The 27,975-nt window shown below is 52.1% G+C and overlaps 1 protein-coding gene across 5 annotated transcripts in view; it reads right to left on the bottom strand.

Moving 5' to 3' along the window:
• Window positions 1-212: 212 nt before the first annotated feature.
• The window catches only part of ZMIZ1 (zinc finger MIZ-type containing 1), a 194,800-nt gene continuing 167,037 nt past the window's right edge, over window positions 213-27,975 (bottom strand). For 3 of the 5 annotated variants that reach the window (XM_080926443.1, XM_080926444.1, XM_080926447.1), the window contains 18 exons: window positions 26,327-26,471; window positions 19,965-20,079; window positions 18,833-19,050; window positions 17,909-18,107; window positions 16,765-17,055; window positions 14,050-14,232; window positions 13,265-13,345; window positions 12,487-12,661; window positions 11,916-12,057; window positions 10,364-10,574; window positions 9,297-9,402; window positions 8,652-8,812; window positions 7,833-7,900; window positions 7,534-7,602; window positions 6,899-7,143; window positions 5,530-5,696; window positions 2,239-2,493; window positions 213-897 (listed from right to left, as the gene is read on the bottom strand). In XM_080926443.1, coding sequence (XP_080782569.1) covers window positions 790-897; window positions 2,239-2,493; window positions 5,530-5,696; window positions 6,899-7,143; window positions 7,534-7,602; window positions 7,833-7,900; window positions 8,652-8,812; window positions 9,297-9,402; window positions 10,364-10,574; window positions 11,916-12,057; window positions 12,487-12,661; window positions 13,265-13,345; window positions 14,050-14,232; window positions 16,765-17,055; window positions 17,909-18,107; window positions 18,833-19,050; window positions 19,965-20,079; window positions 26,327-26,471 — 2,939 coding nt within the window. In that variant the 3' untranslated portion in view covers window positions 213-789. The remainder of the gene's footprint in view (window positions 898-2,238; window positions 2,494-5,529; window positions 5,697-6,898; window positions 7,144-7,533; window positions 7,603-7,832; window positions 7,901-8,651; window positions 8,813-9,296; window positions 9,403-10,363; window positions 10,575-11,915; window positions 12,058-12,486; window positions 12,662-13,264; window positions 13,346-14,049; window positions 14,233-16,764; window positions 17,056-17,908; window positions 18,108-18,832; window positions 19,051-19,964; window positions 20,080-26,326; window positions 26,472-27,975) is intronic. The other 2 variants (XM_080926445.1, XM_080926446.1) reach the window with 2 other exon arrangements.

The raw sequence follows: 27,975 nt of genomic DNA on the forward strand, positions 1-27,975 counted from the left end.
GCGTTGCCTTGGCTCCGGGGAAGGCCCTGACCTGTTTCCTGCCAGTCCCTACACAGGTGTGGCAAGCTCTCTCAGACACAGCACTGTCCTTGTTCTGCTGAGAGTGCTTACAGGGTCTCTTGGCTTAGAAGTCAGAGGCCAAAGCCAAGACCCCTGGCCCTGAGGGATGTTCTCCTTCCCAGAGGGTTGTGCTTTTCTGTGGTGCATGCGTGTGTGTGTGTGTATGTGTGTGTGTGTGTGTGTGTGTGTGTGTGTGCGCGCGTGTGCACGAGCGCGCGCGTGCATGCGTGCACGCACATGCGTCCTTCCTCACTGCTGCAAACTGTCACCACTCCTCCAAGGTTTGTCCACTACCCTGGCCTGGGGGCCGGAGTGCAGGCTTCTCTCAGGTTCCAGTCATTTGAAGGAGGCTCTGGGCCAGGAGGCAGGGATAAGGTTTAAAAACATGGAAGAACTTTGGGACACTGGAAGGTCGGTCGTCTGGAGTCTGCACACATGGAGGGACCTACAGTTGCCATTGGCATGTCTCTTGCTGGGCCTGGATTCCCTCAGCTTGGGTTTGTCTTCCAGGGGCCGTCTTCAGGCTTGCTCTAGGCACAGGTCCCGGAACATTCAGGCAAATAGGACTGTAGACCCACATGGCTTTCCCTGCCTAGTGTGCTCTGCTCAGCTCTCAGCCTGAGGTCCTGGTGTGGGAGGTCTGAGCATGGGCTCCTGGGAGGAAAAGTACGTGGGGCAGATGGGGCAGGAGGCAGAGTGGGGAGGGATGGCCCCAGTGGAGAGTGGCCTTCAGTTGTTCTCAAAGAGAGACAGGAGGTCATCGTTGCTATTGCTCGGAAGGTCGGGGGGGTCCAGGTAGGAGAGGAGCTCATCGGGGTTTGTGAGTTCCGGCAGTAGCTAGAAAAGAAGAAGCCTAGTTGAGGTGGCTGAGGGTAGTCCAGAAGGAGTGAGGGGTCTCTCTGGCTTTCTCACTCCCTTCCATTTGCCTCCTGAGGTTCTGACTCAAAGATAGAAAACTAACAGTGTTGAGTATGGGCCTGCTGGTTATCCCCAAGACCACACTGGATCTCAGCTGGGGCAGGCATGCCATACTCAACAAATGCCAAGGTCAGGGAGACGCACTGGGCTGACCCCCTCTTCTCAATGTCAGCTCCATGGCAGGTCAAGGGCTGGATTCCTTGTTCCTCCGCCCTCTCAGACCCTGCCAAGAGCAGCTTTGGGTCACAGAGCCTGCTGGAATAAGCCATCTGGTTTCATCCAGTAGCACAAAGCAGGCCTTGGGAAGACCATGTGGTCCCCACGGGGCCCTAGAGTACTCTCTCAGAATCTTAGTGAGTTTGTGGCTGGTCATACTGTCTTGTCCCTGTGGTCTACTGTCCTCACTCCCCATGTGACACTCTTGGAGTATGTATGTCACACAGGGGCAGAGCAGCTCCCAAATCCAGGAACATCCCACTGGTCTGGCTAAGGGAGGAGAGTTAGGTGAGACATCAAGACATCTGCAAACTGAAGACAGTGCCACAGTTCTCCCTGCCAAGAGCTCTCTGATACCACTGTGGTGGCTGTTGCCAGCAGGGCCAAGAGTCCAGGCCCAATCTTTCTGTGATCCTCACCACCCCACCTTCTATACTACTGAGGTCTTAGAATGGGAGATCCTGGAGTCTCAGCTGCCCACTTTGACCTTGTCTCTCCTGAGTCATGCCCCCCTCCCCCAAATTTTCTGACATCCCCACATGGAGACTTCTTGGAGTGAGCAATGGAGCAAGCAGAAGCAGGGAATGGAGACACACGGACAAGGAAACTGCAGGCAGACAAGACCGGCAAGACGATGGTGGGGTGTCATTCTTAGCTCTTCCCCTGCCCAGGTCAGAAGGTAGATACAGAAACAGCAAGCTCAGCATGGGAGTGTGAGGGAGGGGCTGGGAAGAAGGGCAAGGACCCTCTTGCACTATCTCCAAGGCTTTGACTGGAGGGACTCGTCAAGGGCTTACGTAGAAGATGGGACTGGGAATCAGGACTATTGGGCCAAGGGACTGATGGGTAGGGGTGGGGCTTGCATGACATATCCCCATATGGGGCATCCTAGTGCTAGAGTCAGGGAAGACTGGCTGGGGCCCGCCCACCACCCACCCACCTTTCCACCCCGGGGCCTTGAGCCCTTAAGTACCCCCCTTCTGTTGGGAAGGTCCTGGTGCCGTGCCTGGCCCCAGACCAAGGTGTGTGGTGACCCCAACTTACATCCAGTGAAGGTTCCGGCATGTCAGATGCTCCCTGTGCTCCGGCCTGACCCTCTAAGGCTGAGGAGGGGTTAAAGGTCAGGTCGCTGTGTGGATGGTTGCTGGGAGCGGCCTGTGGTGGCTGCCGGGGAGGCTGGGAAGGAGGAGGAGCCCCACTGTGATGTAATGGAGGCCCTGCCTGGCTGCTGGGGTGTGGTACGTGCAAACCTTGTTGTATGGAGGGATGGGGCTGGTCAGAACTGCCAGCGTGGGGCATCTGTGGAGGAGGAGAGAGCAGGAGAAAAGAGAGGTGAGGTGACAAGGCACATCGACGGGATGCCTGGAGAAAATGAAAACCAAACAAACCAGGAAGTAACGGACCCCAAACAAGGGCACCCCTCACAAAGAACAATGATCCGCAGTTGAGGGGCGGGGTAGAAAAACAAAACAAAACAAAAAGAAAATTATCCTCTCCGGAAACCAACAACCAGGAAGGCCGTGAAGGAACAAGTGGAGAAGGCCTTACTCCGCACAAAGCCTAGCGAGGGCCTTGAGCGGGGGCACAGACCGGAGAGCCTCCCAACCCCCCCACACTGTCACAACAAACAACAGCGAGGCCAGATGGACAAGCAAATGGACGTGTTTCTGGGAAGCGGGTAGTTGCTGGCAGCGTGGTGCAGCCTTCGCAGGGCCCGGGCAGCACAGAGCAAGCATGGACACAGCACGGGCAGGCGTGCAGCTCCTCCTGGCTGGCAGTGACGAAGAGACAGGCGCTTTGCCTGCTTCCCTCTTGGCCGAAACTCATCTGGTATCAAAATGGTGGGCCAGGGAATGAATCTGGCTGGCCAGGGACATTTCAGGGTTTTGCCTTCTCCTGGTTTAGCAATGGGCTTCAAGCTGAGGGTGGCAAGGAAAACGGTGGGACAACTCTAAAAGATTAGCTACGGAACTCCTCCCTTTTAATTTGAAACACACTGGCTGTATAGGTGGGATAAGTTTTTGTTTTTTTGTTTTTTTGTTTTTAATGTAAATATGTGTTTGGAGAATGAGATTTGCTGTTCCAAGCAGACCCTTCAAAGCAGAAGGCCTGAAGCGGCTCTGTACACCTCCAGCCAAGGCAGGCCTCAGTCTGATCTGCACGCCTGAACAGGGCCACCAGCGCCCTCTTACATACTGCCAAGAATATATCATTTTGGTGACAAAAAAAAAAAAAATCCCACTTCCTTGGTCTTAGATGACTTTCATCCCCGACCCAATCTCCATTTCTGGGTTCTTTCATGCTGGGTTGGCAAGTGACAATCATGCCAGCCTCGGTCTCCCAGACCCCGGTTTCTCTCTCCATTTGTGCTAAAAGCTCAAGTCTGCTGTGATCTGGTCTCTACCAAAAGTCCTGGTACACCCTTTCTTTGCAGGGTGCAGGGCTCCAGTGTGACACCAGTATTACAGTGTTCCTCAGTTTAGGTCCCCAGGTGACCCCTGTGTGGCATGATAATAGGGGCTGGAAGACAAGGCCACATAGCGATAAAGGGCCAGCTGAGTGTTCCTACTTAGCTCACAACAGCAGATGTCCCATGGTACCCACCCTGAGGAAACAGGGAGGGAGCCCATATGAACAGCTCAGCTCTGAACAGACATCTCTGATCCTGTGATATAGCTTCCCCACTAGACCTCCACAAGAGTTTCTTGGAGCTCAGAGCACTGCTGTTGTATCTGCCAATCTGCTGCCTAGTACGGGAGAACTCTTGGGCAAATCAGTGCCTGGCTAGAACCTTCTAGACAATCCTGGACTACATGGAAACCCTCTGGCCATCTGATCAGCCAGAGCCAGGCTGCTTCTTGATACAACAAAGTGGATATACCAAGAATAGATCTGGGGTTGTCTCCCCATGTGGCACACATGTGTTGCTAGACTGGGTTGCTTCCAGTGAGATGAAAACTGAGAAAGTAGGCACACCTTTGTGGAATTCTGGGGGGGCTCCGAGCTTGACTCAGGTACAGGATGGATCAGGAAGCTAACAGCTTGGCTTGTAAGAGAACACATGGCTCTCCCTACGTAGCATTTTCCAGGACTAGTGGGGATGAGGACTTGGTGTGTGTGTGTGGGGGTGATGTTGGTGACTCCTAGCTGTGGAATGCTAAGGTCCTGGAGAGCTCGAAGGAGATCAGTGGCTCAAAGTCGAAAACTTCACAAGGCAGAGTCACTATGTGCTTTCTTCATTTCTCTTTCTGCCTTGTTTTCTTTGAGGCAGGCCCTAGAGTATTTGCAAGGCTGACCTTAAACTTGCTCTGTAGCCAGGGAATGACTCTGAACTTTGGACACCCCTTCCTCTATCTCTGAGTTTTCAGATCGCAAGTGTGTACTGTGCCCTGTTTGCTTAGGCAGCGCTGGGGAAAGCACCCTACCCAACGGAGCTGTATGGCCAGACCTGCACTCATTCTTAGTGGGAAATCGGGAATGATCGAGAAGATGAGAAGCTTCTGTAACTTCCCAACATAGGTCCTCCAACCCCACTGGTAGGTACTGCAGAAACTCGGGGTCTTTTCTGGCTGGTATTCTTATCTGTGCCCCTTTCCTCCACGGTAAGAGACCAACATGGATCCCAATGTCCCAAACCCCCACTGCTCTTCCTCCATCTCAGCTCCTTAAGATGTATGTGCTTTGTGAGCACGAGGCCCAATGTGCCTATTTCTCCTGATACAAGGGGCTTTAGCTATGCTACACAGAGCACAGCAACTGAGCATTCAAACCGAGGGCTCAAGAGGGTGGCCGGCTCTCTTGCCACTGTTTCCAGAGCCACAGGGAGGGGTGGCTATGGTTAGCTCTGAGCATCCAAGGAGGCGTCCCCAGTCATGTGGGACATGCCAATAATCAGGAGACAAGACAAGGAGGACATGCAAGCCCTCAGGGAAGTCCTGGGACCTCCCTTTTAAAGGTGAGGTGAGACCCTGGGTGAAGATTCAGATCCCCAGAGACTAAGTGCCTAAGCACAGGGGCTAATTTCAGGCTGGCTGGAACCACAGGTGTCAGTGGAGCTTAAGGTGGCACAAGTGAATGCAGGGGGCAGCCTGTAGCTTTCCTAACTCAAGAGACTCCAATGTTCTCAATAAAATAGCCAAGTTGACAGTTATAGACCAACCATGTCAGCCTCTCTCTCCTGTCTGAACCTCTGAATCTAACTTTTTGTTTTCCTTCTCACTGGGGAGGGAACCAGAGTACTCATATCTCAAAGATCCCAAGGGAAATCCCAGATGAGGCTGGGATTTGAAGCATGGACAAATGGGGAAGGTTGAGGTGCAAATTGAAGGTACTCACAGTTTCCTGCATGGGGTGACTGAGGGGTTTCTCAAGGGCGGCCATGTTGTTGGGCATGTCCGGTGGGTGGGAGAGCTGGGGGGGACCATGCATGAAGTCGTTCATGGATGTCCCTCCGGGATTCCCATGGGGGAAGTCAAAGTTGCCATGACCCTGGTAGTTGTTTCCTGGGATGGGAATAAGATGGGGAATGAGGAAGAGGTCAGGTGGCCACCCTCAGCTGACAGTATAAAAGCCAAATTCTTTCCCTCCCTTGAGACAGGCAGAGCTCTTGGAGCATTTGCTTTTGACTATATGATGGAATAGTCATGCCTTTGTCTCATGGGCTGGGGCACCCCAGGTATGTGCTAAAGTCCCCGACCCTACCCCAGATATGTGTGCTGCTCTACAGTTAGAGAAGGGCAGAGCCAGAAAACATGGAAAGAGGCTCAGCCCAAACCTATAACAGGAGCTGCTGGGCTGCTATCTACTGGGGCCTCATTTCCTACCAACCACAGGCCCAGGGGGCTGTTCTGCTCTATCCAAGAACACCAGGCTCTAGATGATAGTCCAGCCTCTCCATCTCACACCCCATGGTGATGGTGAGACACGGAGTCTCAGAATGCTGGGATGCTGGGGCCCTTGGCATAGGTTATGGGACTCAAGCCAGTAAACTAATAAACTCCGGTCCACCAATCAATCAATCATCCAGGCACCTTGGAGACCTGAGATCACAGATCTGAGTGACAGGGCTACGACCCTCAGACAGAAGGTGAGTATTTTCTAGGAAGCAGGTGGAACACAGCAGGGGTGATGCCTGCAGTCTGGAGTAGCTGAGAGCGAGACCGAGTGATAACAGACTGGGTTAGCCGTGGCTGAGCTGCCAGTGCCTAGGCTCTCTCTGGGGAGGGTGGGAGAGCCAAAAGGTCCGGGCTGATAAGCTGGCAGAGCGGGCTGTGCAACCTCTGGGCTCGCACTACTGATCTCCCAAGTCCAGTGACCAGAGGGCTATTTTTGGAGGGTGTGTCCATTCTTCCTCTCTTCCTCTTTTATTTTTAAGATTTCTGTGTATGAGGTGACTGTTTTGTCCACGTGTATATATGTGGTACCATGTGTATGTCTGCTGCAGGGGGAGCTCAGAAGAGACTACTGACGCCCTTGAACTGGAGCAATGGTTGGTTCTGAGTTGTTATGTAGGTTCTGGGAATTGAACCTATGCTCTTCTGCAAGAGTAATAAATGCTCTTAACCAGTGAACCATTTCTCCAGACTCACTCAGCCTTTCTTCTCCCATTGTGTACCTGTTACCATCAGCACAGAAATCCCAAATCCCTGAGGGACCCAGGCTGTCCTTTCCTCCCTCCCTCCCTGGCCAGCATCACATTATATACCTTGGCTGCTGTAGTCATTGGAGCTGGTGCCCCCAGGAGGAGGTGGGAGAGGATAGGGAGATGGGCCAGGGCCCAGAGCGGCGATCATCTCCATGACATTGGGCATGATCATCTGGCTGGGGCTCATGGTTTTGAACCGCTTTGAGGGGATGCCATCAGGGTCATCCTTGATGTGGAGGTCTGACTTGATGGGTACTGGCCGCCAGCTGCACGTGGGATCAATGGTGACCTCTTCAAACTCGGAGCTGGTGGGGAGAACAATGGGGGAGGAACTGAGACTTAAGAGTGTCTAGATTTGGAGATAAGAGGCTAACGTCTACACCCTTTCTCTGTGTCAGAACTGTGCATAGGACAGACGCCTATAAGAGCTGTTCATAGCTTGTTTGGTGAGGTGAGACTATTGAGACTTAGAAAAACAAGTGGCTGAGCCTGGGGCTGCTGGCCCCAAGATGTCCTCCCCACAAAGAGGAGTTTCAGCACTGGCTGGGTTCCATCTCATCTAGGACATATTGGCCCCCAAGTCCAGGAATTCCCAAGGTCAATCCACAGATTGGTGGCTGGCCAGGAAAGTACGCAGGACTGCCTATGTCTCCCCTTTAGCCAGGCTGCACCTCCCTGGTCAAGGCTATACTTACTGTTGGATGGCGTTCAGGATTCCCCACATATACTGATCCACCTCCAGACCCTCAAGCAGAGCAGTTTTACTGGAAGAAAAGAACGAGGCTTGGTTTTTTTTTTTTTGCTTCTGGAGGCAGGGCACAGCCCACCCATCTCCACTGCCCTGCGGACACAATGGAGCGTGTCTACGCAGAGTAGACTACAGCAGTGATAACCAAGACCCGTGCCTCTGTGGGGGCTTGTTTCGCCTGAAGGGTAGGTAAAGCAGCTAAGAGGCCAGAGGGCACCTCTGCTCTGTAAGATGGGCAATGCTTACTTGCACACGGGACACCGCCAGGTTCCTCGCTCACAATTCAGTTGGAGGTATGACTCCAGGTCAAAGCACTGCAGAAATGGAGGACAGTCAGATAAATGCCTGGTTGTAGCTCTGGACCCTTAGGAAGACTTCAGTACCTGGGAAGAACTCTTCTCTTGCTCAGAATGACAGAACAGCCATGCTGTGTCTGCCACAGACCTCACAGATCACTTCCCTGTCCTTAAAGAAGCCCTAGGACCCAGCACCCTAGCCAAGTCTCACTGCCTTTGCCTCTTACTGAGGCCAGGACCAGCGTGGACTCTTGATAGTCCCCTTAGTCTATCCCAGGGACCCACGGTAACTCTGTTGATCAGCCTGTATTCAGACAAAGCAATCACATCACATGTCTATACCTACAAACTCAGAGGGAGGCCGCCCTGTCTGCCACTCAGCTTCAGGGTAAACTGCTTCACGGTGTGGCAGATGATGGTGTAACTGGTCCTGCCATTCTTGTATTCCGTTCGTGGGACCCTATCTTGGCCAGCCCCTTGCACAATTGGTCTTTGCTAGTCTGGGTTGCCTCTTTCAGGGCAGATCCCTAGCTAGCCTGTGGTGTTTAGCCAGAACTTTCTGCTGGCTTACAACATCGGACTGTCTTAACTATTTCTGCATTTCTACCTTTTCACAGGACCTCAGAGATGGGCCTGAAGGAGAAAATATGACCAAGAGAGCAAGTGATACTGTCTGCCAGTGGCCACAATGTCCTTCAGGCAGCCGCTCAGCCTGCCCCTTGTCACCCTGCCTACTCTGTACAGCCTGTGTCAGGGGTGCGCTGCTCACCTGCACATGCTTGCAATCGTGGCCCCGAGCAGGCAGCTGGATGCGCCGGAATGTGATGGGGCACTTCAGAGACACCTTGATGGCAGTCTGCTCCACGCCATCCTCCCCGTTGAGAGTTGTGTTGCCCGAGGAGGCAGCCACACTGCTGAAATTCCGCTTGACTGTGAGGGAGGAGGCAGAGGGTGAAGGCTGGGTGCTCTGCTGAGGGGGTTCTCAGCAGCTCCTGAACCAGGCCTGGATTCCTCACCCCTGCATCCCACGGGCGATGCATGCATGCAGTGTGCATGTGAGGGAGAGATGATGGAGGAGAATCCCTTTTCTGAAGAACAGACCCCACCCTTGAAAGGAGCAAGAACTTTCTGCAAAGCCAAAAAAACTCGTCTGGTGCTGTACCTCTGATTTAACTGGGTCAGCAAAAAGCCTCCTCAGGCGCTTTTGCACTTTACCGTGCAATAGTGGGAATAGAAACCAGACTGTGTGGAGGTGTTCAAGGGCTCGAGGGGGTGGGGGGGGGACACTAAGGACAGAACTATAGGGAGGAGGGGCAGTACATCTCACAGGAGGTGCTCCAGAACATGGCAGCCTGGGCATCAGCACCTCTTGAGGCCAGCCCCACCCAACCTGTCCCCACCCACCCAAACTCACTCTTTGTGATGCAGTGTTCAGCGGGCAGTAGGCGCTTCTTGAGGAGGCCCTGCAGCACGGAACGCACAGAGGGCCGGTGTACCAGCTGCAGCACGAAGAGATGGGACTGCAGAGAGAGCAGAGGGGCTCAGCGAGGAGGTCCACAGTTCCCATACCTGCTCAAGGATGACCCATGACCAAGCCTCTCTAGGAGAAGGGACCCAGGAGGAAGAGGGGACTGGAAATTACAAGGCCCAAGACTGAGAGGCAGGGCCTCTGGGATGACTGACTGTTCCAGGCTAACCTGGTAGATTTTCTATTGGCTGAGGTTACATACAGCATCAAGACTAGAACCTAGCATGTTTACTGCTGTCCTTTCCATCCTTTTTGTCAAGTGAGCCTATCTCTGCCATCCCTCCTCCAGGATGCTTCCTAGGACTGTGCATCCCAACTCCTGCTATGGCTGTGTATCCTTGTGAAGCATCCTCATCCTATAAGCCTTATCTCTGGGACCTCATCCCCTCTGAAAACACAGGACCAGACTTTTGGATCCTTCAGAGACAGCAACAGAATAAGACAGGCAATTTACTTCCCTGTACATATCCCACAGAAGCCCTATGTCCCAGCCTGTTTTCTAAGGACAGGAGGAGAGTTCTGAGGTGGTTCTAAGTCATATGCACTGAAGGGATATGTACGTGTGCCTGTGTGTGCATGTCTACATGTGTGCATATAACTTCCCCACAGGACAATAGGAATCGATTTAACTCCACATTTAGCAGAGGCGGTTCTTGGGCAGGTGGTGGGAGTATAAAAATTTCATGCAAATGAGACAAGAGTAGATTACAGCTTTGGCCTGGCCAGAGGAATAGGGGTGCTTGTGCCTGGGATGGCACAAAGAAATGAAAGGGAGGTGTGTGGAGGCCCAGTATAGGCCGAACGTGAAGGGGAAATGGCTGAGTCTAATGGAAATAGCCAGAGCATAGCAGCTTAGATCACTTTGGAGCTAGAGAACAATGTCCCAGGGTCTGACTGGAGACTCGAGGGAGGCCGATGGTGTGTTCCCAGTCCCGTTTGGTCACTCTACTCACACAGCAGCAGGCGGTGACAGTGATCTGGATGGTGTTCCGGCCAGGCTGGCATACGTGCTTGAGGTGCAGGGGCTTGTGGGAGGTCTTGTTGTCTCCCCGCTCGATCGTGAGGGGTGTGGCGTTGACGCTGACCTGCACCGAGGCTGGCCAGTTGGTGTTCATCTGCCGATCCTCATGGTGGTAGCACTTGAACTGCAGCTCCAGGTCTGACCTGGGGTGGGCAGGGTTGGCATCATTATCATCCCGAGTTTCCCAGGAACCCTACCCCTTGGCCACAGCCTTTCTCTCTCTTTTACTCTAGGAACTGGTTCTCAACCTTCCTAATGCTGCGACCCTTTAATGCGGTTCCTTGTGTGGTGACCCTGGACATAAAATTATTTTTGTTGCTACTTCATAACTATAATTTTGCTACTGTTATGAATCATCATGTAAATATCTGATATGCAGGATGTCTGATATACAACCCCCAAAGGGGTCATGACCCACAGGTTAAGGACTACTACCCTTGAGATTCTCCCTTCCTACAAATACAAATCTGTCCTAACATCCAAAGTCCTTACATTTCCATGCCCTACACTATGGCAGCCACATCCACAGGCCTTGCTTGCCCTGCCTGGCTCAGAGTGACTCCTCTTCCCTACGACAGGGTCAGAAGAACAAAAGGATAGATGTTGTTGGACAAGACCAGTAACAAGACCCATTGAGATTATTTTCAGGTAGAGGCAGGAGCGCCATCTTTGGCCCATGCTTGTCTGTGTACCCAGAAGCCTTGGACCTCTTGCCTTACGTCTTAGCTTCTGTGTCCCGAATACCCACCCAGTTTTGCCTGCAACAGCCCCATTGATCATCTAAAGCTGGGTGAATTTAAACATGTTGGGAGCTGGGGCCCACTTGCAGTGCTCCCCCCCAGGAGGCTGTGTTGGGATGGGGCTCTATGCCAGGCCTTGGGTGAACCTTGCTTAAAGACCACAGACCTAGGAGGGGTTTTGTAATTTAGAAGCCCCCAGTTCAAGTGTTCTACTTTTTAAAAATATTCCTCCAGTCTCAGTTTCCCCTCAAATCAAAAGGAAAAGCATTGCTTCCTTCAAGATCTCAGAGGTCATTCGTAGAACGTCCTGGCCCAGGCACATGAGCACAGCCCTGTGGGTGGGCAACATCAGACACTGGTCACTGCCTTGCAGTCTGTAGAGATTTGTGAGCCTACCTAGCCTAGTTCTGCTGTTCTCTGAAGCGTCTTCTCTTCACACTGACAGTTCTGGCAACAAGAGTAATGTTCAGATCGATGCTTTCCTCTTTTGCTAACCTACCACCTTGAGATAGCCTCTTCCCAGCCCATAGGGCTCTCCTAGCTAGCCTCCTCACCCCCCCAAGAGCCCAGCCAATAGTTAGCACTTGGGTAACAGCTGTTTCCAGCTGTTGAAGCTTGGTCCCCTGTGACGTGACATTTCTAGGGCCTGGCATAGTCCAGGGCCCTGTCAATGATGCTGGAGAGGGGACTGTGACAGGAAGCTCCAGAGCCAGGGGTAGGAAGTCACCATGCAGGTCACCTCACCTCCACATCAGCGTCTGGTGAACTGTGGGCCGCAGGTGGAACACGTGGTTGCTGACGGCCAGGTTGTGTTCCAGGCGGAAGGGTTCCAGAACCACGCCGTCCCGCACGGGGAATGTGAGCCGTAGCTCATCATTGTGGTTGGCTGGGCAAAGACAAGGAGGCATATGAGTGGCAAGCACCCCAGTCTCACAGGTGCTGGGGCTGGAGTGGGACTCACTCATCCTCGGGGACACTACTTTGGGAAGCATGCTCAAAGGACACAAATGTGGGCCACAAACCACAGAAAGTGTGGTGTGCCCAAGCTCAGGCTGAGAGTGGCTTCCTCTAGCTTGGCTGCCTCACGCCACCCTGCAATCCTGTTTCTTTCACTGGCCTCCATGCTCTTCTGGTGACTGGGGATAAGGAGGCCTATCCCCACACCAAATATCAGTGGGAATGGGGAATCCTTGTTCTCAGCTCTTCTGCCTTTTCTGCATAATTTTCACTCCAGGTAGCCCAGCCTCTGAGTCCTCATCCTGCCCAGTGAGGGCCTGGGGAGTCAACTGAAGAACAGATGGTACGGGTTCCTTACCTGGGGGTGGTGGCAGAGCGCTCATATTTGGCTTAATATCAGGTGGGAAAGGTGGCTTGACATCTTGGCTGGGGGACAGATAGGGAGGTATGGTGCTCCCGGGAGTCATGGGGGGTGTGGGGTTCCCTGGAACGGGTGAGTGGGGGTAATTTGCCACAGGAACTGGCCTGGGAGGCTGAAAAAAAAAGATCAGAAATAGGTTATGAACTCACAGAGAGGTAATGAATGGGTCAACCTGTGCCAAGTCCTACCCTAGGGCTACCCCTCTGTGCAAGGGAGGTGAGTCACTAGAGGGCTCGTGCTCTCCTGCAGGATCCTGATTCTTTTGGAGGACAGGAGGGACTGGGAAGGATCTTGTTGTCCCTTATTAAAGCCCACACTGCTGAGGCCCCTCAGGGTCAGGTGCATTTGTGGCTTCCCACAGCCAAGGGTCAAAGGGGACACAGAGGCCCAGTGTGCTAGGGACTTGTCTGAAAGTACACCAGGAGGAGAGAACAGCTGGTGATTCTAGTCCACATTCCTTGAACCTGTCCTGGGGACAGGGAGTACCAGTCCCTTTCTCCTCACTGTCTTTGTCTGGTTTTCTGTAGGGCCCATGCTCGTCCTTGGTCACACATTAAAGCACTGGACGCTAGGTCCTGAGTATCTACGCCTTAGCAGATGGCCAGGAAAGTACACCCCCCACCTGTGGACCCCTAAAAACTTGCAGAGATGTTGGGGTAGAAAAGTAAGGGGTTTTTAAGCCCGCTGAAGGTCAGCTGGACTTTCTAAGACTAACCCTGTTGACGCTCCCTTGGCTGTAGCTGCTGTAGCTGCTTCCGGAGGAGAAGGTGTTGTTCTGTCCATTAAACTGTTCTGGCTGTTGAAATGAAAAGGCAGAGGAGTGAGAACATCTCCGTGGCCTGACCCTCTTGGAGACACGAGAGAGCTGGGGAAGAGGGTACTAAGATGGGGTCTCTAGGACTGGTGTGGAAAGCAGAGGGGCCCAAGCTTTGCTTCTATTGTTCACAGACAACATTTTAGCAGAAAAATTCCAAACCAGCAACAGGTAGGGCGCTGAAATGAGTACCCTAGAGCAAAGATGGCAAACAGGCTGGAAGTGTAAAATACAGTGGGGGTTTCCCTTCTGAGAATGTATTTTTGCAGCGATGGAAAAGGTTAAGAGATCTTTATCACAGTAGCTTCATAAAAGCGAAAAATGAGAAGCAAACACACAGAAGGTGAGCTAGGGTGTCATCACCTCTGCGGGCTGATAGGCAGCCATTTAGAAGGGACAGAGACATTCTATAGGCAAAGAGCATACAACATATGCAGGGGGAACAGGCTCAACATTACAGTGGTGGTCACACTTTGTCTTTCAGAACTGTGCCATCACTACCCCATATACTGTGAAGGAAGGAGAGGAAGGCTACCCTTCTGAGTGCAGACACAGCGGAGCACCCTCAGAAAGCCAGGACTGTCCCCTTACTCTTGATTCCTTCAGGAACACGAAGAATCAGAATGCTGCTACTGCAGGTTGATTAGATATGTGGGTACCTGGGGTGTCCTGAAAATGGGACTCACCTTGTAATACTGCCCCATGTTGACTGTGGGGGGTGGGTACTGCCCAGTGCTGGGTTGGCTCGGCATCCTTTGTCCAGGGTAGTTGGGAGATGTGAGTGGCCTTGGGGGGTTAGGGGTGGGGTACTGGCCTGGCTGGGCGGGAAACTGGCTGTTTGGTCCATATTGCTGGTTTCCATAGTTGGGCTGTAGGGATGGAGAAAGGGCAGGGGTTGGTCATGATGATGTATTCAAAGGCCAGGTTTGAGCCCAGTTTTGTTTAATATATATATATATATATATGTGTGTGTGTGTGTGTGTGTGTGTATTGCTGGTGCCTGTGAAGGTCAGAAGGGTGCATCAGAATCCTAGACTAGGGCTATGGATGGTTATGGGTCTTCTGCAAGAGCAATAAGTACTCTTAACCACTGAGCCATCTCCCCCACTCCTCTTAGCTCTATGGTCTCCCTCACACAAGATGCCCTCTCTACCTGTCATAGGAGAGAATGAGACAGAAAACAGTGAAAGCCTCCACTTTCTCTGACATCCAGGGACACTACATTTTGCATGCCCAGATCATAGGCCACTATTCCACAAAACTGTTCTTTTGGAAGCCTGCGCACTCAGAACCCCATGGATTCTCAGAGCTTCTCAGAGCTCTGTCTTTGAAGGGTTCAATCCTAAAGTACCCCTTTGCTTCTCCCAGTGCTTGTGTGTGTGCCACAGTGTGTCAGGGAGATGCAGGTCACAGGATTTGTTTCCAAGATGTGACAAGCCCGCCAGTGAGGCTGATCTAGGTAGCAGTGTCCCTAAGTCCAACACAGAGCAAACACCTACCCAGTGCTCCATTCTTAGCAGTGGTAACTCACTATCTATATAGCTGTGGGAGAACATGTGTCAATGAGGGGTGGGGAGCACAACAGCCCCTCCTGGACAGGTAACTGAGAAAGGAGACAGCGCCACCTCCTTCTCTCTTCCTTATCTGGAACAGTGAATGATCCAGGGCTACCTGTAACTTAGGTACCTAGAACATGGTGTCCCAGAGTCAAGGGTTCCCTTAGATGTCTATTCAAGAATATTCCCTGAGACTCTCATCCGCTAGGCTCAAATCTAGTTGGTGAGAGTGTTCCATTGCCTGGAAGTACACATCAGAATGGACTGTGCTCAGGAACTTTCAATGACTCTCACGGTGAGGGCACATCTGCTACTCTGGGCCACAGTGAGCTCTTGCAGTGGTGTGAACTGGTAGTACCTGCACATTCAGCAAGCTGCAGGAGTGCTGTAGGTAACCAGACAACAGGATTGCAGCCTGAATTAAGGTTGTACCATTTTTTTTTTTGTTTGTTTTGTTTTGTTTTGTTGGAACAGGATTTCTCTGGGTAACCCTGGTTATCTGGGAACTTGCTCTAGACTAGACTGGGCTTGAACTCAGAGATCCACCTACCTTTGCCTCCCAAGTGCTGGTATTAAAGGCGTGTACCACCAATGCCTAGATAAGTTGTGCCACTTCTAACATAGGATGAGGTAGAAGCCAGAGCTCCCTGACAGGGACCATTCAGCATCTTATAACCTGGACCAGCCTGGAAGTAGCAATGCTCTGGGAAGGACTCCTTTGTAAGAACAGAGGGCTCAGCCTCAATGCAGGACTTTGAATAAGCAAATCTGCTGTGGCTTTGTCTGAGGCTCAGACACACAAGCCCAACGCAGCCAACAATCTCTCAGGAGGTTGAAGTAGAGGAGGTTTAGAGACACAGCTGTGTGGAGCTGTGCTCTGGGAGTGAAGTCATCAGTTTATGGTTCCAACCCAGGGCTAAGAAGGGGCCTAGGGCCTTTGAATTCCTCTCCATTAACTGGTGGTGCCCACTAGGTTGAGGCTCAGGACTTGAGTTGGCCTCCTGAGTGTACAAGAAGCACCCCAGCACCCTATTCTTGAGCCTCAGGCTTAGGACACCTGTATCAATTGTGACATCATCCAGTCTCTGTGAGAGTGGCTGCTGAAGGCACCTGTGGGGACAGACAGCTTGTGCTTTCTTGGGATAGAAATGTGCTTCAGCTCAAGCTGAAAGCCACAGTCTTGACTAGCCAGAGGACATGACCTGAGAAGCCCAAAGACAAACTTCATTGGAGCGGGGTGGGATGGGGCATCCGCTGGGCAAGAATACTACTCTCAGTTGTATTCTGAGTGTCACTGAGGCCTGGTGACACTTGGGACAGTCTGCTGGGATGGCTTCCTTTGGCACCTTTGCTGGGAGAGCCCAGAGAGGACACTGTTTGTCATCTGATAGCTGCCCTGACACATGTAGCCTGTACTAGAGGGTCTCGTGGCAGCCCCAACTCTCTAGCATTGAGGCCCTCACCCAAAGTCATCCATTAGAATCCGAGCGCGGGCAGGAATAAGTGGTCTCCATGGTTTCTGCTTCTACACTTCCAGCTCTAGGCAGGGTATTTTACAATGTCACTGCCTTTTGTCTGCCAGGAATCCTGAAGGCCAGGGTGGACTGTGAATAGCATTGATTTTTTTTTTTTTAAAAGCTGTGCACATTTGCTTGGGGTTGCTTGTTGTGATTTGCTTGGGGTTTCCCACAACAGAGACAGCATTAGTCAGGTACTAAGACTCCAAAGCCCAACCTTTAGTTCAAGTTCTCTAAGTGGCCAAACTGTGCCCTTTCCAAGGCTCTGTCCATGGTCCCTCTGTCAATGCCCCTTCTTCCCCTGTCCCCCATCTGTAGTCACACTTACCTCTCCTGGGTATGGCCTCTTTATGCTCTGAATAGGAAGGGACTGGGGTCGGGGGCCTGGGTAGGTCTGCTGGGGCATCCTTTGCCCATGTGTGCCAAAGGGGCTGATGCCAGGTGGTCGGGGCTGGTTCATGCCCATGGGAGGGCCGCTCATGCCCGAGGGTGTCATGCCAGCTGCCATGCTGGCAGGGTTCATGCTGCCCCCCATGGAGGCAGGCCCCCGAGGCCCGGGTTGGTTCATGAATTGGCTGTTATACGCCTGGGTGGGACCCATCTGGAAAGAGGAACACACCTTCAACGGGAGAAGAAGAAAAAAAAAAAGAATAAAATGCCACATGCATTGAAAGTGCAGGGAGGAAAGGTTAGGGGGCAAAGGGGAAGAAGCACTTTCCCATGGGGCTGCAGCCAGGAACCAGGAGGTCTCAAAGGACCCAGGCCTCCAGGGCTCACTACTGCCCTCTGCAGGTCTCATGGGAAAATGCAGCTGGAGGGTTTGGGTAGGGTTGGGGAGCAGTCACTCCAAGGCACAGGCAGCATTCCTAGGGAGGCAGGCAGGGGACAGGGAAATGGGCAGGAATGGGAGGGGCACAGGGAGGACACAGGAAGAGGAGGCGGATGAGGATGGAGGCTGAAGCCCTTTCCTGAAAGCCCTGGCCTTGCCCTTGGTCAGTGGCCAATGGAGACACACCCTCCATACACTGTGTGTGATTTACCCAGCCCACTTCTTCCTGCCCACCCTGTACCCTTCCTCCATGTGTCTGCCCTGCATGGCTACGGGGTTCCCCTTTTTACACTCCACCCCATCCTTTTGAAGGTTAGAGGATTTACTACAAGGCCTGGGTAAAAGCCACAGAATAGGTTAATGGGACAATAATGACCTCTGAGGTGATTAGGGGCAAGGTAGCAACAAAGCCATTTTAGGCACATGGCCTACTATTTGGTAAGCAAGAAATCTTAGCATACCTCTTCCCCCATATGCACTCTTGAGCTACCAACCCACACAGAACATAGCACACCCAAAAACCCCTGCCACACCCAACCATTCTACCACACCCAAACACAACACCCGTTTAGGGGCTTCCAAGGGTACCCGTGGCATTTACCCCAGTCTGGGTGAGACCAGGCCAGGAGGCAGGAAGCCTTACCGGTCCATACTGGTTTATATCCTTGTTCTGTGTCTCCTGCAAGGCTGCCACTGTAGCTGTGGCTGTGGCTGTGGCTGTGGCTGCAGCTGCTGCTACTGCAGCTGCTGCAGCAGCCGCAGCTGGCTGGGTGAAGTCAGCAGGAGGCCGGGTATGAGGAGGGATGCCCATGCCTGCAGGGGCACTAGGACCCCCAGGGTAACTGTGGAGGAGAAGCAGGAAGCAATCAGAGAGTACTCATTTCTTAAGCAGATCCTGGGATGTGCCCAGGGCCAGGAGGAAGGCTATAGGATTATACGTGAATTCCATGCACCTAGCATGTGGATGAGAGGCCCAGCAGGGGACCTGGGACTTCTGAGGTTGGCAGCTATTTTTGCTACTAGTGATGACTAGGTGACTTGATTTTTGAATTTTTGCTGGGGTTAGGACATTTCCATAGAACTGTGTGGTGCCTGTGCACTGTGGATGTGGATTGACTTTGAGACTCCTGTTTGGAACTACAAGGCCAGAAACCCAGCAACTTTGCCCATAGAGCTAGGGAAGGATGGCTTGCCTGCTTCTGTCCCTTCCTCACTGGCCTGAGGGTTGGGGACTCTAGCCCCCATTCATCCTTCTTCTTCAGGCTAGTGAGGCAAAGAGCTTTCTGAAGGAGCTTTGGACAGGTGGAGCCCACTGTTACCCCCTCTTCAGTCCTGTTCACCCGACTGCCTTATACATTATACGTATACAAGGCTAAGAAGGGAGTGAAGAAGTATCCTCTCTACCCCTGTGGGGTTGATGCTGACTTGGTAAGACACATAGTAGAACTCGTATCCTAGACTAGGCAGTGTGGAGCTGGCATTCAAGTAAGAGTCTTTCCTAGATGTAGGTAGGAAGGCAGGGCTAACAGGCCACCAGAGAAGGGCACCACCCAGGTTGGTCACTCACCTGGCTCCAAAGCCCCCGCTACCAGGGTAGCCAGGCCGGCCATACATGTTGGGCTGGATATAGGGCTGTGCAGGGCCAGCTTTGGTGGAGAACTGTTGCTGTTGCCCTGCGAACTGTGGGGAGTTGAGGCCGGGGTTGCTGGTGCTCATGCCCGATGCCATGGGGTTGCCACCTGGATTCATAGGGTTGTTGGCATTGGCCATAGGGTTCCCGAGGACCTGCAAGCAGAGAGACAAAGAGTGGCTATCGCCGAGGTCTGTACCTGAGGCAGTGTGGAAAAAGTAGTGAGAAGACTGAAACATGGCAGAGAGGAGCATGGGAGCAGGGAACAGTGGCTTGAATAGTACCCAGATCGCATAAGGGATCAAAAGGAGTGGGGTGAGACTGTCAGCCAGGATGGAGTGAGGCCAAGGCTCACAAAGCCAGCCCAAGTGGTCCCCAGGGCTCCAGAGAGGGATATGAGGTAGGTCAGTAGTCCTTAGCAGACATTAGCCTGCACAGTCTCACCTCTGCAATAGGGTTTGGGTGCCCAGGGGTCTGGACATGGATATCCTGGGCTGCTACTCTGAAAGACACCTCTGTGTTTTTGTCCCAGAGATTGTCTGTGGATAAAGACCCCAGGGAAGCATGTGGGGGACCCTCTGTTAGGACAGAGGTGAGGAGAGAGAAAATGAGAAAACAAAAATGGCTTGTCTGGGAAGGCAACTGGGTTTGTCAGGCTTAGGTGCCCTTTACTGAGAGGTGACATCTTAGGAAAACTTAATCCAGGCTATTCAGGGGCAAGGGTTTCCAGCTTAGAACCCCAAGGTCAGTAATGCACAGGGAGTCCTCTTGTTTGCACATCTAGAGGAAACATGGTCTCAGAAGATCACTCGTGGCCTTGTCACATAAACACCTCCCTCTTCTGTCCCAGAAGGCCCTACAATGGGGGATGGTCCTCAGAGACCCAGCTGTGTACCCTTCCTGGAGTGATGTGGTCTGCAGCTGGATATGCCTGGAGACTGTGCCCAGACAGTGAGGGACAGCTGTCATAATATAGTTCTATGAAGAACCCCCCTCCCTACTTGCGGGAGACAAAAAGAGACACTTGTGCCTAGAAGGAGCCAGGGCAGAGGATGGGACAGGTTCTTACCTGACTCTGGGATGTGTTGGTCACTCCCCACACCGTAGTGACCACGGAGAGGGAGCCAGGAGGCTGATTGGTGTTCTGCTGCCAAGGGACAGAGTCATAAGGAAATGACCCATCACTGCAAAGAAAGAAGAGGTCTTCAGAGCTGAGGCAGGCCTCAGGATACAGTGTTTTCACTTCACCATCCTAGCTGACCTTGGCCCTAGTGAGCTCTGGGACTCCAGGGTTCTGACAGCACTTGAAGAGAAGATGTGCCTTCCACAGGAACAGGCCAGGCAGATGTGACTCTCCCCCATCACTGCAGGAGCTACTCCTGTGGTAGCTGCTTTAGCATTGTCTCCACAGGGGACAGCCCGGTTCCAACTTCACAGAGGCTGAAAGGGCCTCGGTGGAATCTTGCTTTTACCCTTGTTCTCAGCACTTCATAACAAACTAGCTGCTGAACTCAGTCCCAATGACCTGGACTTTGGAATTCAAGCTTGGGTCACCCTGTCACCCTTCCTCTGGGCCCAGACCAAGCCTGCTTGGGTGCCCCAACCCCACCCCGCAGTCCTATGCACATCTTTGCCTGGCTGAGACCTTCCCTCACCTTCGAGTCAGTACCATCAGGCTCCAGTGTTTACTGGGTAAAGCCCAAACGCAGTCCAGAATGATCTATCTCACCAGCTCACCCCAAGCTTTTGCATGGTTCCTCACTCCAGCCCTGCACTGGGCACCTCATACAGAGAGCTCTTCCCAAGGAGCCCGCAGGCACTAGAGGCCAGGAATCTACCTTCTCTATGCTAGTCTCAGGCTTACAGAGAACACTCAGTGGGGCCTTCCAGCCAGCCATGGTGGAGTGGGAGGAGTGAGAAGGGTCCGAAGTGATGTGTAACATTAAGACTTGCCAGGGTCCCTAGCTTCACTCCAGTCCATCCTTACTTCCTCAGTGAGATCCATAAAACACTGTACCTGTGCTCCAGACCAGCAGAAAACCTCTTCTTCAGGTCTGACTCCACTGGTCTGTGCTCACTTCCTTCCTGTTTCTCTGGAACATCACCCCTTTGGAAAGCCTTCCCATCTCTCGTAATATGAAGGCGCACCCCACCCTGTTTTTTTTTATTATTATTATTATTTTATGTATTTTTCACAGCACTTATTACATATCTGATTATATCTTCCTGCCTCCAATCCAGAATCCACAGTGAGACCAATCCAGCAGTTTTGTGGGACAGAGTGGATTAAAAGCCAAAGGGACAAAAAACTAGTCAGAAGCCAGGCCTTGAGCTGGTCCTGAGCATGGAGAAGCACTACTTAGCAAGCCCTGTGTTTCCAGGCCATGGGTGACTGAGCTCTGTGGCCTGCTCTCTCATTGTTCAAGCTCTTCTGGACCCTGGTGCCTGGCCAGGTGCCCACTGGCCTGGAAAGTAGTCCTGGACACATCCACGCATCCCTCACTACCTGTCCCCACAAGTTGCCCACACATGAGAAGAGCCTGAGAACCTGCCCTCATTTACTGCCCAAATACAGGAGTGAGTCCCAGTGCCCAGTAGCATGAGGGAACAGAACACAGTGACAGATGGGGCTAAGCCCAGGCTTTGATCTCCATCACTGCATAGACAGGCCTGGAGAGAAACATTTTACAAGCATCCTATAATCTCAGAGGCCAAGACAGGAGAATCAGAGGTTCAGGGTTATCCTTGGCTACATGGAAAGTTTGAGTCTAGCCTGGGCTGTATGAGGCCTTGTCTCAAAACAAACAACCTAAACCCTGAACCCAAACTAAACAACAGAAAACACAGTAGCCCACAGTGCTGATGAGTACTACTCTCTTAACGCACCCGCCACTGTGGACTAAGGATCAGTACCGAGAGGCTCAGTCAAGAATGTAAGTGTGAACATAGGCCTTGGGGGCTGAGCAGCACATTCTCCAAGAGGCTCAGAGGTGTCTTAAAGTGATGCAGGCTCATTATTCTTGGTGTCCAAGGGGGGAACTATCAGGGCTAGAATGGGGAAGCAGGCATGGCTGACCAGAAAGAACAGGGCCCAAGGGGCTGACAGGACTAAATGTGGCTTATGAGGCTTTTGGCCAGGCTAGAAGGGGCTTCTCTAGGAAGGGGCTGAGCTAGCACACCCTGCAGAGCACATTTTCACTAAGAGGAGACCTGTGGCCATCCATTATCCTGCTGACCGAATAAAGTATCCCCACCCCCTCCCCCCTTCAGAACTGCTTCACAAACCTCCTACCACCTTCCAGGCCAGGGTCAGGTCCATGGAGGTTTGATTCAGGATCTAATAAACAGCTGGACAGGTTCAGGGGAGCCCTTGTCTCTCGCCCCCTTGGCTCCCAGGGTACTGCATCTAAGGCTCCTACTACCCTCAATATCATGGCTGGGCCTTGTGGGAGGAAATCAACCTCTTCCTGTTCTGCCCACAGTTGACAGAGAAGAAAGCTAGCCAGCATTCTCAAAGTGGGTAGTCCACTGCCTGGCTACTAGGTTCAAAGTGGCAAAGGTGGCCATATACTTAGTGTGCACAGAGCCTGTGGGCTGCCAGAGGATACATACTGGAGAAACAAGTGGCAGGCACAGAGGAGGGCAGCCTCAGGCCTCCGGACAGAAGTCGCATCCACAATCACACTGTGATTCACCACCGTCTAAGGGCTCTGGACTTTACAGGCCCCCACAGCATCGGGCCTGCGATGTGTCACCTCTGCTGGAATCTCACCTCTACCTCACCTGTCCCTGAGTCCAAGATCAAGGACAAACCAAGCTCCAGTGCTAGGGGGCTGGCTGGAGTGGGAGGAGACTGAGTCAAAAGGGGAGGGGCTCTGGGAAATCCATCCCAAGGCCTTTGGGAGAGAGAGGAAGCATTGTCCGGCAGGAAGCCAGGTGGGAATCCTGTAGTCCCAGTGACCTCAGGCTCCTCAGCTTTCTTCCCTGGGCTTTTCTTAAACATAAATAAACAAAATGGTGTAGTGGGGCCCTACTTTAATCCCAGCACTAAGGAGGCAGAGGCAGGTGAATTTCAGAGGCTAGGTTGGCTTACATAATGAGTTCCAGGTCAGCCAGAGCTACATAGTAAGACCCTGTCTTGTAAAAAAAACAAAAACAAAAACAAAGAAACATTGTGTGTTCATGTATGTATACATGCACGCTTATACATGTGGGGGTCAGAAGACAACCTGTAGGAGCTGGCTTTCTCCCTCCATCACGATGGTTCCAGGAGATCAAACAATGTCGTTGTCAGGCACCTTTGTTCACTGGCCTATCTCAATGGTCCTTTTTGCTTTCTTTTTAAAAACAATTACTGGGGCAAGAAGGGCCCACTACCAAGCGAGTCTGGTACAGTTGTGCAAAAAGTAACTATGCATAAGACCTGAGTGCTCTTCCTTTTGTTTTGGGACAGGGTCTCACTATGTAGCCCAGGCTGGTCTTGGATTTTTGACCATCCTGCACCCATCTCTCCTGTGCTGGCATACAGCCTGGATCCTTGGTACCTTTGGTTTTGTTTTCTGTAGTGCTGGCGATCTGAACCAGGGCCTTGGGTACACAAAACAAGTACTCTACATTTAGAGCCACATCCCCTGCCTGCTCTAAAGGGGCTGGAAAAGCAAGGAAAAGCCTGTCAAGAGGATGTCAGGCTAATATCTGAAGGACATACAAGTTCCTGGGGATCCCCCTGTACCAGACTTGGTTCTACTATTCTTCCTACAGATGAGGACACTGCAGTTCAGAAACTGGTGCTCAGTTTCAGGACAAAAAGGCAGCAGCCTAGCTCTGTACCATGTCTCTAGCTAGCACACCGGGGCCTCTCTTTGGATTGTAGCAAATCCCTGGCCCTGGAGGAGGAGCAAGATCACCCTTGATCTCAGAGGCTCCAGCGGCTTTGACTGTAATCAAATTAATAGATAAACAAGATTTATTAGACTCTTAATTAGCTTTGCAACACCGATTTGCATAGAGACAGTGTGCTAATCACAAATGGCTTTTTAAACCACTCATTAAAAACCTGGATGAGCAAACAGAAGTTGTTGGGATAAAGTCCAGATCACCTCAGGGACATTGAAGGTGTCCTTCTGCCCTGGCAATGGCTAGATCCCCCAGGCACCTTCCAGCTTCTATCCTGGAGTTATTGGGTAGGGGTGGGGGATATAAGATGTTTCTGCGGCTCTTTGCTAAGTAAGAGATGACTTTGGTATGGTCCACGGTGAAGCTTAAACAGGAGCTGAGGACTTTCACAAGCTATAGTTGGTTCAGTCTTTACAGGATCACAGATACTATCACCAAGGACTTTGGAAGCAGCCTGGCTCCCCACATTTGTCTCATGGTGATGAGTAACACCACGTCTCTTTGGGACTTTAGGAGCTCAGAGAGGTCAAGGGCTTTGACTGGAGGCACAGCACAGTCTAAGGGGGAAAGAACTTGGGTCCTGACTTGAGGCCTCACCCAATTGTGATACCACCACACCTTCATGGCTTGCAGCAGATATGACACTGCTCTGAACCACAGAAATACTGTGGTCCCCTGGGGCCCTCCAGACCTCTGGGTCCAGGTAGAGTTTCCAGTTCCCTGGTTTCTCTCTCTACTGCATCAGAACCTCCAGTTGAGGACCCAGAGTCTCTAAGCTCCTGGCCCCTCTGGGTACCAAATTCCAGACTTCTCAGTGTACAGAACATACTCCATCTTTAGTAAGAAGACAATAGCCCCTCTGAAGATACCAGAGTCAGTTTCTCAATTGCAAAGACTTGCTTTCTCTTCCACTAACTAGGTTTAGGAATTTACATTAGAGTTTAACAGCTGCTGGAGCCCTCCAGAGCTCCCCTGGAAATGAGAGATTTCTCCCACAGGGACACGGATGAAGATTACAAGGTAAGGTCAGTCAATTCCTGGTCACTGGTTACTGGGTGCTCTCTCCACAGTCCTGAGTTTGAAGAAGGGTCAGGCACTGTCATTGCTCAACAGTTGTCCCACCATAATGTGACACATGCACACACAAACACATGCACACACACGTACATTTGCACACAGGCACACACATACTCTCACACCTGTAATCCTAGCACTAGAAAGCGGAAGCAGGAGAATCAGGAGTTGGAGCTCAACCTGGGCCACTGAGGGAGACTCTGTCTGCCTCCAAACACCAATGAAAGGGTCAAGCAACACTGCCATCAGACCAATTGCCAAAGTCCCACTCACTGACATCTTGACCAGGGATAAGGAGCAGAAGGCAAAAGGAAGCAGCTTACCTCTCTAGAACAATGAATGGTTCTCAAAGAAGGTGACACCCTCATTTGCCCACATGTGTTGGGTGTTCTTGGCTGTAATGCTTAGGGATCAGGGAGACAGCCATCAGAAAGGTAAGGAAGGCAGGGCCCATGATGCTCACACTACTACCCAGGTCAAGTGCCAGTCCCTCAGGAAACACTGGCACAGGAGGAAGAGGCTGGGTTATCAGAGCCTAGCGAGGCAGTGTCAGTGTGCTGTATAAGGCCTTGCTATGCTCTGAAATGCTCCTGACCATGGCAGGTAAACACAGAGTTGGGCTACCCTGGCCAGGCAGGGCACTTGGCTTGGATACATGATTGAGATCCTCTCTGGTTCTGACAGTCATTTCGATTAAGAGGCCGAGGTTGACACTGAGTTTCATCAGTGCCTGGACCATGCAGTCCAGAACCGACTACAGGATGTTCTGGGCTCCGAGTCTCTCGGCCGGGCAGGATAATGAGAGCCAAGCTGACTGCAGAGGCCCCAGTCATTAGCGAGGACCTACAAGGGGAGTGCAGACAGCATGACGGGCCCTGTTGTTGCAGGGTCAGCCCACAGCATACTCAGAGCATCAGCTCAGCAAGGCGCCTGCGAGATAATTAACAGGGAATTGCCAGTCTTACCACGTGCTTTTCTGAGGCTGGTGTAGAGCAGCCTGGCCAGTTCTTAGGTGCTTGCCAGCCCCTAGCAAGCCTGTTCCTGCCTAGGATTCAGGGTTCTGGCAGACCCAGCTCAGTTCCACTTGCTCCAGTATGATGGGTGTGGCCTGGTTCTGCTCGACACTGAGGTAGGGCCACGAGACCCTACTTGCTCTTGGTTTTCCTGAGAATGCCTAAATGCCTGCTCTGGATAGAGCGAAGGCTCTGAACTCATGATTTTGAATGTTCTACTAAAACCATATGAAGGACAAGGTGGCCTGTGGGGAAAAACCGGTCTTCTCATCCCTGCTTGATGGGAAGAGGTGAGCAAGCCATTTAGGAGGATTTAAATGCCTCCCAGAGGCCCTGCCCCCAGGTATTATATCACAGAAGGTTTCTAAGCAGACCCCAGGTACCCAGAAGATAGAGATACTCAGTGCCTGCCCTGGTAGCCCATCCCTGAAGGCACCTGGATGCTTACCTGTGCGACAGAGTGGGTTTCATGGAGCTCATGGAGTTGAGGGGGGGCTGCATGGGGAGTTTCCCAGGAGGGTCGTTCTGGCGGCTCTTCTGATGTCGAAGCAGCAGTAGGCGGCCAAGTTCTTCACACCAGGAGGACAGCAGGGCTGCAAGGAAAGACAGATACTTAGACAGACACTCTAACCCCCTCTGCATCCTTCCCAGACATGGTGTTTATGAGGCTGGTTCTGCTCCTGGGAAGCTTTCTAAGGCTCCTTGGGAGGCCTCAATGTTTTAAACTATAGAATGGACTAATGTGCTCAAAGGAGAAATCAGAATAATTTGTGCCACGAGTCCACTATAAGGACCAGCTGGAATGGCCACCAGGTTGAGAGGCACCAATGAACAGTCAAGACAATGAAGAGGAAGGTATAGAGACAGAGCCAATGGTGAGCTGAGGGGAAAAGGCCAACAAAGATCAGGGTGTGGCCAGGCACCACTGTGCCCCACAGACTTCCAGAGGACCCCATTATCCCATACTCAGAGCATTTAGAGCTACCTGGGTTCTCACCATGGATGTGTGAGAATCTGTAACGTGCAGGCATAACTTAGAGCTTTTTTGGAGTTGCTGAGAACCCAGGAACATTTGCTGAACTTTGAAACCCCTAGCCAGAGCTCTCCTGGTACACAGAGTACACACACACACACACACACACACACACACACACACACACACACACACTCATGAGTCTCAAATGCTTGGAAGTATGAAAGGTTTCCACAGCAGAGGATGGCAGTGTATGAATGTGCGTGTATGTGTGTTTGCACTAGAGATGGCCAAGGCAGCATGTGCAAGAGTCTTTGCTACCAGCCCAAGTCTACAGTGAACCGATGCTGTGGAAAGAAGTGTCCTGTATTCATCCTGATGTAGCCACTAGGGATTAAAAGCTTCCTTAAGGACCTTTCAGGATACAGCCAAGTTTGGGGAGGGGACACGGTAAGGCTGGGCTTGTCACCATATCCCCAGTAAGCCTCAGACTGCTTGGAGATAAAGAGGGGTGTGGGCTTTTGTCTCGTAGCTCAGGCGCATGAAGTCACTCAGTACTCAAAGCATAGATAGAGATGGTGGGCGTCCCTGCTCTGGAAGAAACCCTACAGAAGGCAAAATGCCATCAGAAGATCAAACCCCAGTGGACCTTCATCTCCTGACTCTGTCCACGTAGCCCTGCCGACACTGGAGGGATATACCTGAAATGCAGTTTGAGCAGGAATGCTGGGTATTTGAAGCTGCCAGGCCCTGTACAGATCCTCTCTGAGCCCACAGCTCCAATGGGTATCGCTGGGGCCACTAGGCGCTTGCTCATCTCGCTGGTACACAAAAGCACCTGACCAAGGATGGAAGTCAGACTGTAGCCCTCAAGAGAGCACCCGTGTCTCCCTTAGAGGCAGTGGATATGCTGATGTGGCTTGTCCTTCTCTGTGGGTGCAAGGACAGTGAGTACAAGCACAGGATCTGCCCCTGACACGCATCTGCTGGGAAGCCAGTGAGGCTCCTAGTGGGTTCCCAACACACACCAGACATGCCAAGAGGGAAAGCCGCCTATCCGGAAAGGCTGGGTCAGGCACAAGTAGGTTTTCAGATTGCTCCATTCTTTCTCTGGGCCCTGGCTA

This window comes from Micromys minutus, assembly GCF_963924665.1.
Source record: "Micromys minutus genome assembly, chromosome: 12".
Lineage (NCBI taxonomy): Eukaryota > Metazoa > Chordata > Mammalia > Rodentia > Muridae > Micromys > Micromys minutus.